This window comes from Acinonyx jubatus, chromosome B1 (genome assembly GCF_027475565.1).
Source record: "Acinonyx jubatus isolate Ajub_Pintada_27869175 chromosome B1, VMU_Ajub_asm_v1.0, whole genome shotgun sequence".
Classification (NCBI taxonomy): Eukaryota; Metazoa; Chordata; class Mammalia; order Carnivora; family Felidae; genus Acinonyx; species Acinonyx jubatus.
Genome location: NC_069382.1, coordinates 27,494,144 through 27,510,270, shown reverse-complemented (window position 1 = coordinate 27,510,270; position 16,127 = coordinate 27,494,144). Strand labels below are relative to the sequence as shown.

General features: G+C 41.1%; 1 protein-coding gene and 1 pseudogene across 3 annotated transcripts in view; both read left to right on the top strand.

Moving 5' to 3' along the window:
• Nucleotides 1-15,391, top strand: part of GTF2E2 (general transcription factor IIE subunit 2) — a 78,057-nt gene extending 62,666 nt beyond the window's left edge. The window contains exons 7-9 of one of the 3 annotated variants that reach the window (XM_027077316.2): nt 13,317-13,432; nt 14,685-14,816; nt 15,229-15,391. In XM_027077316.2, the coding sequence (XP_026933117.1) occupies nt 13,317-13,432; nt 14,685-14,801 (233 nt within the window). In that variant the 3' untranslated portion in view covers nt 14,802-14,816; nt 15,229-15,391. Of the gene's footprint in view, nt 1-13,316; nt 13,433-14,684; nt 15,181-15,228 lie in introns of those variants that run through there. The other 2 variants (XM_027077315.2, XM_027077317.2) reach the window with 2 other exon arrangements.
• Nucleotides 752-6,611, top strand: LOC128314362 (tetraspanin-17-like; annotated as a pseudogene).
• Nucleotides 15,392-16,127: the final 736 nt, after the last annotated feature.

Below are 16,127 nucleotides of genomic sequence, written 5' to 3'. Positions count from 1 at the left end.
AGGAAAGATGGGCACCTCCAAGAAAAGAAGGGATGCAAACACTTGTTTACCTGAGACAGATACAGAATGAACACCAATCAGAAGAATTCAGTTAAACATTTTAATGAATTGCTGCTGGCTTAAATTGGACTGGTGGGAAGATGTAGAATCCTTGGGGGCTGTGAACGCATGGGAATTCACAGCTACTTGCAGGCTCTTTTCCACAGACTTCACTGGATGCTAACAGAAATGATCGAGCCTGGGGGGTGGGGGGGGAGAACGACCGTAGATGCTTCAGGAAAGACATGAAGCCCTGTCTTAGTCCTTCCTGCCTCTCTACTGTGTGACCAAAGCCTTAAACTGTGGTTTGAATAGAGCAAAAAGAAAACCTTCCACCCCTAAGGAAGGGGCAGGAATATGTCCTGGGCCCAGAACTTTAGCAGAGAGGGATGGGCAGGAACATTGAGAAGGCCACAGGCCAGCTACCTAGAACATAGTACTTGGCTACGACCAAGGCTTAATCAGAATTTCAGAGAGCTACCACCCCGTACCAGGCTAAGAGATGTAGAGTAATGGATAACAGTGGAATTCTGTGAGAGTTCCAAGAGCTTGGAGGCAGACAGACCATAATGAGATACAGCCTAAACAGAAGACCTAGAACTGCAGATTGAGTAGACGCTGAGAAAAACTTTGGCAAACAAGCCTCTACCCTAAACACAAGGTGTGACTAGAGCAATTTGAAGCCTGTGGTGCGTTATGGGTATCCAGTACACAAGTACTGGAAATTGTTAGACATGGAATTTAAGATAACTATGATTTATATGTTAAGGCTTCTGGTTTTGAAAAGGCAGGCAATGTGTACGGTCAGGTAGGATATTGGGGCGCCTGGGTTGGTTATGTGTCCGACTTTGGCTCAGGTCATGATCTTGCAGTCCATGGGTTTGAGACCCGTGTCAGGCTCTGTGCTGACAGCTGAGAGCCTGGAGCCTGCTTTGGATTCTGTGTCTCCCCCTTTCTCTGCCCCTTCCCCACTCATGCTCTGTCTCTCTCCGTCTCTCAAAAATGAATAAACGTTAAAAAAAAAAAATAAAAAAAGATGAAGTAGGATATTTCAAAGAGGCATGATAAGAAAATCAAATGAAAAGTTTAGAAGTGAAAAACACAGTAACAGACAAAAGAACTCATCAGTAAATTTGGCATAACCAAAGGAAGAATCTGTAAACTTGAACATAGACCCATATGAATTATCTAAACTAAAATACAAACAGAAAACTGAAAAAATAGAACACCCATTAGCTATGAGATAATATCAAGTGGTCTGAATACGTAATTTAAATCTCAGAAGGAAAATAGGACAAAAGAAATGGCCAAGGATTTTGAAAAACTAATGATAGACACCAAAGATTGAAGAAGCTCAGAGAATTTAAGGCAAGATAATCCCCCAAAACAAATGACAGAAAAACAGCCAGACATTTATATTCAAACTGCTGAAAGTTGAAGATGATGACAAAATACTGATGGGAGTTAGAGGAGGAAGCTCTTTACAGAGGAAAGAATTGTCATTTGAATCTATGGAAACCCGAAGACAATGCAATCACATCTCTAAAGAATCAAAAGGGAAAAAAATTTCAACCTAGAATTCTGTACCCAGCAGAAAGTCTGTCCATGTATTTATTTGTTTGTTTAAAAATGTTTTATTTTTGAGAGAGAGTGTGTCAAGAGTGCGAGTGGGGGGGGGGGGGGAGCAGAGAGAGAAGGAGACACAGAGTCTGAAGCTAGCTCCAGGCTCTGAGCTGTCAGCACAGAGCCTGACACAGGGCTTGAACTCACAAGCTGTGATATCATGACCTGACCCAAAGTCTGACGCTTAACCGACTGAGCCCCCCAGGCGCCCCAAAAACGGTCTTTTAAAAATGAAGGAGAACTGGTCTTTCAGAGTAATATTCTGTCAGTATCACAGAAACTGAGATAAGTCATTGTCATTAGACCTGCATTAACATATAATAATGATTTCTGGTAAGGAAATTACTTTTAAATTACTTTTAAAAATGTCTAATAAAAATTCATTCTTGGGGTGCCTGGGTGGCTCAGTCAGTTAAGCATTCAACTGCAGCTCAGGTCACAATCTCACAGTTCATGAGTTCGAGCCCTGCGTTAGGCTCTGTGTGGACAGCTCAGAGCCTGGAGCCTACTCTGGATTCTGTGTCTCCCTCTCTCTCTGCCCCTTCCCTGCTTGTGCTCTGTCTCTTTCTCTCAAAAATAAACATTTAAAAAAAATTAAAAATATTTTAGTAATTGCTTTGAAAGATAGCTGACTATAAAGCAAAAGTAATAGAAATCCATTTTATGTTGACAGCAAATATAAAAGTAAAGGTTATGACAGCTCAAAGGTCAGAGGGAAGACTATTATAACATCTTTACATGTGAACTGGTATAATTTACTTGCAGCTACACTGGGATTAATTAGACATGTATTATAAATCTTAGGACAACCACTAAAACCATTGTTTTCAAAAAATAAGTGACCGCAGTTAAAAATTCTGTATTGTACATTTGAAAGTTAAGAGAGTAGATCTTAAAAGTTGTCATCACAAGGGAAAAAATTGTGTGGTGATGGGTGTTTAATTACTGTGGCAGTCATTTTGCACATATCAAATCATTGTGTTCTATACCTAAACTTAATACAGTTTTAAGTGTCAGTTAAGTACTCAATAAAAAGCATAAATAAGGTGCTAATAGCAGATATAAAATGTAATCAGAAAAAATACATTCAGTTAATCTACATGAACACAGAAACAGAAGGAAAAAACAAGGAGTACACGGACAAATAGAAACAGTAAGGTGATAGATTTTATTCCAACCGTATTAACAATTATGTTAAATGTAAATCATGTAAATATACGAATTAAGACAGATTTTCATCTGTTTAAACGTCCAAAATCATCTAACATACTTTTCACTGTTAAACTGTTCAAACGTAATAATTAAGGCAGATGTAAATTGTCTACAGATGATAATTAAGACAGATTTTGAGATTAGATACAAAAGCAAGACCCTGGTATATGCTGTCTATAAGAAAATCACTTTAAATATGAAGACATGGGTTAAAAGTAAAAAGATGTACTGGTGCAGCCACTGTGGAAAACAGTATGGATGTTCCTCAGAAAGTTAAAAATAGAAATCAGAAAAGACCCCAAATAGCCAAAGCAATCTTGAAAAAGAAAACCAAAGCAGGAGGCATCACAATCCCAGACTTCAAGCTATACTACAAAGCTGTAATCATCAAGACAGTGGTACTGGCACAAGAACAGACACTCAGATCAATGGAACAGAATAGAGAACCCAGAAATGGACCCACAAACGTATGGCCAACTCATCTTTGACAAAGCAGGAAAGAGTATCCAATGGAATAAAGACAGTCTCTTCAGTAAGTGGTGCTGGGAAAACTGGACAGCGACATGCAGAAGAATGAACCTGGGCCACTTTCTTACACCATACACAAAAATAAACTCAAAACGGATGAAAGACCTAAATGTGAGACAGGAAGCCATCAAAATCCTTGAGGAGAAAGCAGGCAAAAACCTCTTTGATCTTGGCCGCAGCAACTTCTTACTCAACACGTCTCTTGAGGCAAGGGAAGCAAAAGCAAAAATAAACTACTGGGACCTCATCAAAATAAAAAGCTTCTGCACAGTGAAGGAAACAATCATCAAAACTAAAAGGCAACCAACAGAATGGGAGAAGATTTGCAAATGACATATCAGATAAAGGGTTACTATCCAAAATCTATAAAGAACTTATCAAACTCAACACCCAAATAACAAATAACCCAGTGAAGAAGTGGGCAAAAGACACGAATAGATACTTCTCCAAAGAAGACATCCAGATGGCAAACAGACACATGAAAAAATGCTCAACATCACTCATCATCAGGGAAATACAAATCAAAACCACAATGAGATACCACCTCACACCTGTCAGAATGGCTAAAATTAACAACTCAGGCAAGGACAGATGTTGGCGAGGATGCAGAGAAAGAGGGTATCTTTTCACTGCTGGTGGGAATGCAAGCTGGTGCAGCCACTCTGGAAAACAATATGGAGGTTCCTCAAAAAGCTAAAAATAGAACTACCCTATGACCCAGCAATTGCACGACTAGGTATTTATCCAAGGGATACAGGTATGATCTTTCGAAGGGACACCAGCACCCCCATGTTTACAGCAGCACTACCAACAATAGCCAAAGTATGGAAAGAGTCCAAATGTCCATCGGTGGATGAATGGACAAAGAAGAAGTGGTGTATATATACAATGGAGTGTTACTTGGCAATCAAACAGAATGAAATCTTGCCATTTGCAACTATGTGGATGGAACTGGAGGGTATTCTGCTCAGTGAAATTAGAGAAAGACAGAAATCATATGACTTCACTCATATGAGGACTTTAAGAGACCAAACAGATGAACAGAAGGGAAGGGAAACAAAAATAATATAAAAACAGGGAGGGGGACAAAACAGAAGAGATGCATAAATATGGAGAACAAACTGAGGGTTACTGAAGGGGTTGTGGGAGGGGGAATGAGCTAAATGGGTAAGGGGCACTAAGGAATCTACTCCTGAAATCATTGTTGCACTATATGCTAATTTGGAGGTAAATTTTAAAAAATAAAAGTAAAAGAAAGAAAGTTAGAACTGTCCTACCATTCAGTTGCACTAGTGGGTGTTTACCCAAAGAGTACAAGAACACTAACTCAAAGGCAAACCTGCACCCCTATGTTTATAGTAGCATTATTTACAACAGCCAAGATATGGAAGCATCCCAAGTGTCTGTTGATTGATGAATGGATAAAGAAGATGTGGTATAACCCAGGCTGCTCTAGCCCAGGGTGGCCTGTGGATGGCTAGCCTGGCCACAGCTCCAGTTTCTGGGCCAGCTGACCATGCTGGGCAAGCACCAGCACTTCCAGGAACCCAAAGTTGATTACTGCAGAAAATATTTCCTATTTGGCTTCAACATTGTCTTTTGGGCGCTGGGATCTCTGTTCCTGGCCATTGGCTTATGGGCCTGGGGTGAGAAGGGAGTTCTTTCCACAATCTCCATGTTGACAGACCTGGGAGTCCTCCACCCCATGTGGCTGTTTGTAGTGGTTGGAGGTGTCGTGTTGGCACTGGACTTTGCTGGCTGCATTGGGGCTCTCTGGGAGAACACTTAACCCCTCAAGGTTTTCTCCTTGTTTGTCAGCCTTGTCTTCTTCCTGGAGCTGTAAAAAGGATCCGAGCCTTCATACTCAATGACTGGATTTAAGACCAGTTCAATTTCTTCCATCAGCAATAATGTCAAGGATTGTCAGGATGACATTGACCTCCAGAACCTCATTGACTTTGTTCAGGAATATTGGTTTTGCTGCAAAGCCTGAGGGCCTAATGGTTGGAACCTCAGTATCTATTTCAACTGCCCCAACTTGAACCTGTGCCGGGAGCACTGTGGGGTACCCTTCTGCTTTGTCAGGGACCCAGTAGATGTCCTCAACACCCAGTGTGACTATGATTGCTGGCTCAAACTAGGGCTGGAGCAGCAGGACTCCATCCACACCAAAGGCTGCATGGGCCAGTTTGAGAAGTGGCTGCAGGACAACCTGATCATTGTTGTTAGGGTCTTTGTGGGCATTGCCCTTCTCCAGATCTCTGGTATCTTCCTGGCCCAGAACCTTGTGAATGACATCAAGGAGTCAAAGGCCAACTGGTGAGGCTGTGACACTGGGTATGGCCACCCTACTTTCCTACCCAGGGATCACCCCCTGCCACTGTGCCTGTGATGGGCAAGGCTGCAGGTGCTTCTGCTTGGACCTGAGCTTCATATGGAGCTTGAGTGTGGGTGTATTGTGTGCTCATGAAGGAAGCTGTGTGCCTCTGCCTGGGCTGCCTGTCCTGGAGCTGTACGCATGGAGGGTAGGTGTGTTTGTGTGAATGTGCACAGGGAGCCACCATCTCGACTGCTGTTGGGTGGTGGGCTCTCAAGGAGACTGGGAAGGGCATAGCTTAAGAGGGTGCAGGCCAGGTGGGGTGGGAGGGGTCTGCCGTGTCCCCACCCAGGCCGGTACACATTTCTGTGCTTATGACTCTCTAGGGCAGGCTTATGGCTTGCTGTTGCTTGGGACACAGCCTCACACAGCTTCAGAGCTGTCTTCTCTACTGGCTGTGACCATGACCCTGCCAGGAGCCCACTTTGGCCTTAGTGTCTCAGACTCCAAAATGTGTCCAAAAATTTTCTCTCCCTGCTTTCAGGATCAAACATGATGATGGCTACAATGGCTACAGACTACTCAAATAAACAAAACCTTGAACTGTCCCCCCCCCCCCCGCCCGCCCAAAGATGTAATATACTTATGTGTGTGTCACACACGCAATATGCAATATTATTCAGCCATAAAAAAGAATGAAATCTTTTTAACAACATGGATGGAGCTGGAGAGTATAATGCTAAGCTAAATAAGTAAAAGGAAGACAAGTACCATATGATTTCACTTGTGGAATTTAAGAAACAAGACAAATGAGCAAAGGGCGGCGGGGGGGGGGGGGGGACAAGTTAAGAAACACAGTTATTGACAACAAACTGATGTTTACCAGAGGGGAGGTAGGGTGGTGGGATGGCTTAAATAGGTGATGGGGCTTAAGGGGTGCACTTGTCATGATGACTACCAGGTGTATTGTACACCTGAAACTAATATAACACTGCATGTTAAGAAAAATAAACTTGTGGAGCACCTGAGTGGCTCACTTGTTAAGTATCTCTTGATTTTGGTGCAGGTCATAATCTTGCAGTTGTGAGATTGAGCCTTCCATTGGGCTCCATGCTACGTGGAGCCTGCTTGGGATTCTCTCTCTGCCTCTCCCCCAATTGCGCATGTGCGCACTCTCTCAAAAGTAAACTAAAAAAACTCAAAAAACTTGTACACATAAAATTCTCTCTCCCTTGAAAAAAGTAAAAGGGTATAAAATGATAGGCCATACAAATACTAATCAAAGGAAAGCTAGAATCAAAGTAGACTTGAGAGCAAATTACCAAGGATAAAGAGGAATATTATGTAACGATTAAGGATTTAATTCTCCAAGAATAAGTCCTAAATATATACCTAACAACAGAGTTTCCAAAGTTACAAGTAGATAAAACTGAAAGGAGAAAGACATTCACAGTTAAGATTGAAGTCCACAACACTTCTCAGTAATTAAACAAGTAAATGGCAAATTAGTATGGATATGAAAGTCTTAACACTATCAACCAACTTGACCTAATTGACATTTATGAACAGACTATCCAATAAACAGTAGAATACATACACTTTCCAGTGCACTTGAGATAGTCCAAAACAGATGGTATTCTGAGCCACAAAACCTTAATGAACTTAAAAGAACTGAAAGCATACAAAGGATATGCTTGGACCATTATGGAATTATACTGGAAATTAGGGATATATTTGGAAATTCTCCAAACTATTTGGACATTAAATAACACGTTGAAATAATTCATGGTTCAAGGAGGAAATCACAAGGAAAGCGGAAAAAAATGTTGAAATAAATGAAACAATATCAAAATTCTGGGCTGCAGCTACCGCAGTGGTTAAAGGGAAATATAAAGCATTAAATGCTTATGCTAAAAAGGAATATTACTTTGGGGCACCTGGATAGCTCAGCCGGTCGAGCATCCAACTCTTGGTTTTGGCTCAAGTCATGATCTTGTGTTTCATGGGTTTGAGCCCCATGTCTGTCTTCACAGCTGGCAGTGCAGAGGCTGCTTGGGATTCTCTCTCTGTCCCTCCCCTACTTGTGCTCTGTCTCTTCATTTGTGTCCAAGTTTTTGTGTGGACTTGTTTTCATTTCTCTTAAATCTATACCTAGGAGTGGGATGTGGTAATTCTTTAACTTTTTGAAGAATTGCCAGGCTGCTTTTGCAGAGTTGGCTACATCACTTTATATTCACACCACCAATGTTTGGGGGTTCCAGCTTCCCCACATCCATGCCAACACTTTGATTTTAGCTATCTTTCTGGTGTGAAATGAGTGGTATCTTATTGTGGTTTTGATTTACATTTCCCTAGTGACTAATGGTGTTGAGCATCTTTTCATGTGCTTAGTGGTCATTTATCTATTTCCTTTTGAGAAATGTTTATTCAAAGTCTTTGTCCATTTTAAAGGTTAGGTGGTTTTTAAAAATTTTTTTCTTTTTAGAGCTCTTTATTCTGGATACAAGTCTCTAATAAGATACATGCTTTCTGAATATTTTCTTCCATTCTGTGGGTTGTCTTTTCACTTCCTTGATAGTGTCCTTTGAGGTATAAAAGTTTTTAATTTGGATGAAGTATAGTTTATCTGTTTGTCTTTTGTTGCTTGTGCTTTTTTTGGCGTCCTAAGAAAACACTGCGTAATCACAAAGATGTATTCTCCTGTTTTTATTTCTAAGGGCTACAGTTTTAACTCTTACATTTAGGTCTTGGATGATTTGAATTAATTTTTGCATAATGTGTAGTGTGGTTCCCAAGATATTCTTTGGAAAGTTAAATGTTTATTACTACATTGTAATATATATTATGGTGGGACTCAGCCATCCTACTCTTAGATTTTTACCCTCATTCACTCAAAATCCATATGCATTTATAAATATCAACTCTATTCTTAAGTGCCCAAACCTGGAAATAACTCACATGGCCTTCAACTGTCCCTTAATTGCCTCCAAGTGTGGTACATGCTTGCAGTGGAATACACCTCAGCAACAAAAAGGAACAAAGGTATTGACATGCCCAGTAGTGTGGATAAATCTCAGTGTCTTGCTTAGGGAAGGAAGTCAGAATTCAAAAGGCTGCATATTATCTTATTGTAGTTATATGACACATTTATGATATTCTTGGGAAATAAAACTATAGGAACAGATAATCGTGGTTGCCAGGGGCTTAGGGTGGGTAGAGGGGTTGACTTTGGAGCACAGGGATGTTTTTTGCACTCATGGAATTGTTCTATATTGTTTCTGTGATGGTGTTCACATGACTTGTATGTTTGCTAAAACTTCAGGAACTGTACACCAAAACGTGTAAATTTGGTTCTATATAAATTATACCTTAATAAAAGGAAGATTAAAAAGTAGTTACTCAAAAGTATGTTTCCCTTTGAGGGTGGTGTTTCTCCCATCGCAAAGCAGTTTTCAGAGTTACCTCAAGGCTTCTTTTCTTTGCTGTTTGCGCTGGTGTCACTTTACCCTGAGTAAAAAGTGCCGTTGTTCAGGGTTGTATTTGTGTAGGATCACTAAGAACATGAAATACTGCCAAGTTTTTTTCATCCTTCCCAACCACAGTCTGCCTTTTCTGCCCGGTCGCACTGCCACACAAACCGTGTGTATTCTTTACAGATGTCCAGCATGTAACACCATGTTAGTGACAGTTCTCAACAAGTATTTGTTGGAGTGCTGAGAAGGAAATATTAATTGTTTGTATAACCTCATCTGCTTAAATTATACTTTAAAAAATGCTTATTTTGAGAGAGATAGTGTGCACGCATGCACACGTGTGAGAGCAGGAGGAAGGGCAGAGAGAAAGAAAGAGGATCCCAAGCAGGCTGTGCGCTGTCAGTGCAGCATCCGATTCGGGGCTCCATCTTACGAACCCTGAAATCATGACCAGAGCTGAGATCAAGAGTTGGACTCTTTGACTGACTGAGCCACCCATGCGCCCTTTAAATCATACTTTTTAAATAAGAAGAATCTAAAGCCATGTATATTAGTTTTCTATTGCTGCTGTGACAAATTACCATGATTTTGGTGGCTTAAAACAACACAAAGTTATTCATTTACTTTCTGTTCTGGAAGTTTGATGTCTAAACTGGGTGAGCAAAGGCTGCCTTCCTTCTGGAGATTCTCAGGGAGAATTTGTTTCATCCCCTTTTCCAACTTGTAGAGGAGCCTGGATTTCTTGGCTCACGGCCCTTAGTCCTTCTGGTGTCTCCTGTCACATCTCCAATGACTCTCCTACTTCTCTCTTTCCCTGATACGGATCCTTTGATTACATTGGGCCCACCAAGATAATACTGGGTAATCTCCCCATGTCCAGATTTTTAATCCTATCTTCAAAGTCCCTTTTGCTATATAAGGTAATACATTCACAGGTTCTGGGGTTTGAGATGTAGACATTTTGAGGGGAAGCATTTTTCTGTCACACACAAGAGAAATCGTTTAATAATGTCAAAAATTTAGGATTAGTACTTTAGAGGGTGAGGTGAATTGAGAAATGTCCTTGTATTTAGAGGTGCAAAATGGATAATAATACTTGTGAGGAAAAAGGAAGCATCTTAATATACAAGGAAAATGCAGGAAGATGTAGTACATTGCTATATGAGAATCTGTTCCTTTTAAAATTTTTTTTAATTTTTATTTTTTTTAATGTGTATTTATTTTTGAGAGAGAGAGGGAGACAGAGTGCGAGCAGGGGAGGGGCAGAGAGAGAGAGGAGGAGACACAGAATCTGAAGCAGGATCCAGGCTCTAGGCTGTCAGCACAGAGCCTGATGTGGGGCTTGAACTCACAGACCACGAGATCATGACCTGAGCCGAAGTCGGACACTCAACCAACTGAGTTACTCAGGTACCCCTCTGCTCCATTTTTTAATGGCAACGGCACACCTTAACTCAAGTACTCTTAGAGCCCGAGGTCTAATTTGGATGTAAGAAAAAGCAATGTGTTTTAATTATAGTAAGCATAATCCTCCTTATTCTTAGGTTGTGATGTATTTAAGAAAATTTACTAGTAATATGTAAGTACCTCAGCATATTAAAATTTTTTTTCAACAATAGTATAGCACAAAAGTGGAAATCCACCAAGCAAACTATTTGTTCCTGCCTGGGGATATACCTTGGTGTGTGTTTTTCCAGACCTTTATGATTCATTTCATATGTGTGTACTTTCTGTCTTTAAATAAATTTTTAGAATTTTAGTTTTTTCTATTTTATGTAAATGAGATCATCCCATATCTGTTAGCCCGTCCTTTTCTTAGGTATTTTATACCACTTTCATTTAGTGGTGTTAGCACCTAGAAATAAGAGATGATAGATGTTGGATGATGATAACTGTAACAGGTATAGATAAGTGCTTTTTTCTTTGCAGGCGATACATACATTAGCTCATTTAATATGCACAACTCTGTGAGACAGGTATTATTATCATCCCTGTTTGCAGATCAGGAAACTGAGGCAGAGAGGTTAAGTGACTTGCCCCGTGTTACGTAGTAAATGGAATGACTGGATTCACATTCAGGCTGTCTGGCTCCCAGGCTGTGTGCTGTACAATTCTGCTGAGTTTGCATTTCACAGGGAAGGTCTGGGTATAGCCCAGATGTGAATGCATTATTTGGTAAAACCTCTTTACCAAGTTTGCTTATTTCCTTTCCTTCCCTGGTGTACTTTCTGTTACACAGTTTTCATTCTTAGTTCGAGTGGGACAGGGATTTCTTCAGTTCAGAAGCTCCAATCTGAGTTTATAAATTCTAGCCTGTTTTTTTCCTTGTTACAAGATTTCTAAATCTGTTCCTGTTTTATTTACCTTTATAGTTAGAGCATGCCTGACTTTCATGATACTTGGAGGTCCTTCTGCTGAAACCCATCATCTGCCTTTAAATTCAGAATCCCCTAATCATTTGCTATTATTGAGGGAAAAAAGAGAAGAAAATCCTGACCAAAAAAGAAAACAGTGCCCAGATTTTTTTTTTTATTAAGCATTTAAAAAAAAAATGTTTATTTTGAGAGAGAGTGCATATGTGCACGTGAGTGGGGGAGTGGCAGAGAGAGAGGAAGAGACAGAGAATCCCAAGCAGGCTCTGCACTTTGAGTACAGAGCGTGATATGGGGCTTGATCCCATGGACCGTGAGAGCATGATCTGAACCAAAATCAAGAGTCAGATACCTAACCAACTGAGCCACCTAGGCCCGCCCCCAGATTTTGGTTTCTAAACAGCATTCTCCAATAAAGGCAGTCAGGACTCCTTGATGAATTGGTTGATTTCAAGTTTGGGGAAATACAAGATGAGCTTGGAACATCTTTTGGTACCTGAAAATAAGTGCTCAACAAAACAAACAAAAATACCAAAGAATAAAAAGTGAAGTAAAATACAGGAACAATTTGAAAGGGATCTCAATGACCAAAGCCAGCATGTTTGAACAACAAAATAATGATAGTAATCAATTGTAATCCATGAAATAAGTATCCATGAGTCCATACTACATCAAATAAACAACTGGACGAATGGAGGAAAAATAGTCCTTCCTTATAGTAGAATCCTAATTTACACATCTGGAAGGAATGATGGAAATAATTTGCCATTAGGCAAACCCACAAGTAATAATTGTAGGCAGGAGCTGTCCGTGGATGCTAAAGTTAGCAAAAACTATGATGAGAAACAGAGTATTTGCTTAGTCTCAGTAGATTTCCCCATAAGGTCCTTATTAATTACAAAAGGAAAAATAATAGCTTCATGGTGGAGAACTCTGACAATACCAGCTTAACCAGCGATCAGTTTCAGCCTCAGTAATAGACACTGACATCATGGACGCTTTGCACTGAGAAGGGCACAGCATCATTTCTGTGATATTCTTGCCAAAAATGCACTACCTCAATTTAATCGTGAAGAAAAGATCAGACAACCCCCAATTGAGGGCCATTCTATAAAATAACTGCCCCAAACTCTGTTAAGTCTTTATGACCTCTTAGTCACCCATCTGTAGGTATTTAGTTTCAAAAATTTCTTCTGTTAATAAACTTTTATAACTCCTTATCCCCATATAAAACTTTGGTTCCCTATCTCCCTTCTTGTTTGTTTTTACTGAGAGGGAAAGGAAATGGAGTATATGGAGCTCAGAGAATGATCAGGAATTTTGAATTATTTCACTGGAGAGAACTGATTTTTGGACTAAGTGTCAACTCTTCCTCAGGAAAGCAGGGAATTCTCAATGACATGGCCCTTCATTTACTAGACTAAGAATAGAACACTACTATTCTGGCCAGTCTGTGTTCCCAGTCTGCTACTCACTGTCCAGCACTTGAGTGTTTTTGTCTTCCTATGTTGTTGTTTTAAGTAGGCTCCACACCCAGCGTGGAGCCCGACTTGGGGGCTCAAACTCAGGACCCTGAGATTAAGTCCTTAACCGGACTGAGCCACCCAGGCCCCCTCACTTCCTTTGTTTTTATAATGAAATCTTAGATGTGCTAATTTAGACCAGAGGAGATCCTATCTAGGCCTGGCTTTCTATCACAGATGCTATAGCTTGTAAATATCTGGTGTAAAATAACTACTATCTTGTTGGCAGAGTTTCAGAAACTTTGGAGGAGTGTCACTGTAGATTCAATGGATGAGGAGAAAATTGAAGAATATCTGAAGCGACAGGGTATTTCTTCCATGCAGGAATCTGGACCAAAGAAAGTGGTAAGTAGTCTCCTGGGAAAAAAACCCCAAAACCCGAAAACATAATCCTCTGTTCTTTGAACTGTGAGCCTGCTTTCTGTTCTCTCCGAAGAACTGGTAATCAGTTCTCCCTTCCAGTTTTTTCTCAGCGTCCTAATCAGTGATCTTAGATGCAAGCCTGATTATGTCTGGTGTATTGAGGGCCACAGGTGCTCTCTGCCCTCTGGTGCCCCCACATCTGCCCCCTGGTGCTGCTACCCAGCCATGTGAGAGCTTTCCTCATTACGCCTCCAGCCCTTGTGCTAGCAGTGACTGCTCGTAAGTCAAGTCATACTGAATGTTTTCTAGTGCCCACGTGTTGCCCTCCCAGTTTCTAAAAGGAGCTTGCTTCATCATCTTGGCCTTTAAGACCTTAACTGTTCTCCCCTCCCCTTGCTCCATGAGCCCTGTGGTCTTGGCACCTGGCTCTGCCTTAGCCCTCATCACATTGAATTGTCCTTGCTGACTTTCAGATTCCTTAGGAACCAGATACTATCTCTTAGTCTCAAAGCTTGATCAGAGGAGGGATTTGTAATTGAAAGATGACTTGTGATCTAATTGCCTTGTACCAGCTAACCAGTTGTCTGTAGTCCAAGGACAAACCCAGTCGGGGGAATAATTCACCAACACCCTAGACTGTAGCTGCTCTGCTCCTCCCCTTTCCCAGGTGTACCGTCAGTCTTTGTAGCTCGCCTTCTTTGTGATTGTGTGTGTGTATGTTTTATGCAGTGAGTTTTTAAGACTCCTTAAAAGGCAGGATTTACTGCCCAGTGATCTCCGTGAATTAGTGTGGTTGCAGCACTTTATGAGGTATTTTTTCCTATCATTGCTTTGTGGGGTTTTTTTAATCGTGTGATTTTAAATTTCAAATGTACAGAAAAGAATGGAGAATACTATTTAACAATTCTTTGTGTGCCCGTCCACTCCCCAATTTTGCCATATTTCAGATCCTTTTTTTATTGGATATACTTAAACCTAATGATAGAGATGAAAAACAAAGAGCTTTACTGTCTCTTTTTTAATCCACTTAGTGTGGAGAATAGTTGTGGTAAGGTAGTCTCAATGGGGGTGTGCACGGCACCATAACACGTGCTCCGTTGTGGTGGGGATTGGTATGGGAGGCTGGGCCACTGAGCAGGAAAAAGGTTTCTTTGCTGCTGGTTTGAGTGTCGTTAGTAAATCCTCACCATTCTGCTGCTCTGAATATCTGTATCTGTTTTTACTTTTCTTGTAGGCCCCTATTCAGAGAAGGAAAAAACCTGCTTCACAGAAAAAGCGACGGTTTAAGACCCACAATGAACATCTGGCTGGAGTGCTGAAGGACTACTCGGACATTGCTCCTAGCAAATAGCCAACAGTTTTATTTGTGAGCAAAGAGTTCAGTACCATGTCAAGGTCTTTCTTGTTGATGCTGGGCTCTGAAGACTGTCTTCCCATTCTATTTCTTAGGACTGAGGAGAGGAGCAGTTCAGTTTACAGAACAAGAGCAAATTACCAAACTCCAAGCGTATTTTAATTGAATGGGCTAATGTGATATTCCCTGTTAACCTTCTGTTACTTCCGGGGATAGGCGCTTAGCATGGCATGCAAGTGTCTTTGCTACTTATCTCTCTTTCTAAGTGGTTCCTGGTTCCATTTTTCTTCCTTTAGAACAAGTTTGCAGATAGTCTTGAATGCAATTTTGTTTGTTCCGAAAGGACATATTTATAATAAAATCACTGTAGAAGGAACTCGAAGATGTTCGTGGATTCAGTTTGTATTCTTTCTGTTCTTGGCAGTGGCAGACGGCAGCTCCGGCCTTTCACTCCCACAGGATGCCTGTTTGGGACCTTGTCGGACGCTGTCATCTGTGCTGTGGTGCTGAACACACGGATTTCACAATTGGAACACACTGTGTCCCCTTTGTTAGCAAATGTGACAATAAAGATACACTGCATGTGATTTTTAATGTTTTCTTTTATGAGCATAAGTCAGTATTATTTGCTTTTTTTAAAGTTTATTTTGAGAGAGAACACGCATGCGTGTGTAAGAGTGGGGGAGGGGCAGAGGGAGAAGGACAGAGAATCGCAAGCAGGCCCTGCACTGTCATTGCGGAGCCGGCATAAGTCAGTATTTGGCTTCTTGGATTTTGCAAGTCATGGGCTCATGCCATCTCCATCGAAGGTGGATCGAGTCTTCTGGCCAACCTACCCTGTCCCGCTCCTCCTCATCGGATCTGACTGTGATGTTTTTCGGGGGGAGGCTCCCTCTATCTCCTCTCCCTGTCACTGGCCGAGCTCATGAGAGCCGTTATCTAATCCATGGGTTCGTAAAAGTTATGGTAATTTATAGGAAGTCTTCGTGGTTGTTCCAGCCTTCAGTGGCGGACTACCTGTTTCCTTCCCTCTGCTTGTTATATGGTGTGGGAGTCCTTAGGGTTGATCCATACAGTCTGCATATCATAAATTGAAATTGCAGTGGATTATAAAAATCAGGTTCAGTGCTCTCAAAAAAGGTGTGATGGCAAACCCAGAGTGGCAAGTACTCTGTGCAGATGATGAGGGGTTTTTTCTGTTTTAGTTTTTATCCTTTCTATTTATTTCTCATCCATTTACATAGTCCTCTTACTGCTTACGTCTTTCTTACGTGCCAGCCCCAAAACATGGCTCCAGAAGATGTAAAACTAAGGCTCCCCGTG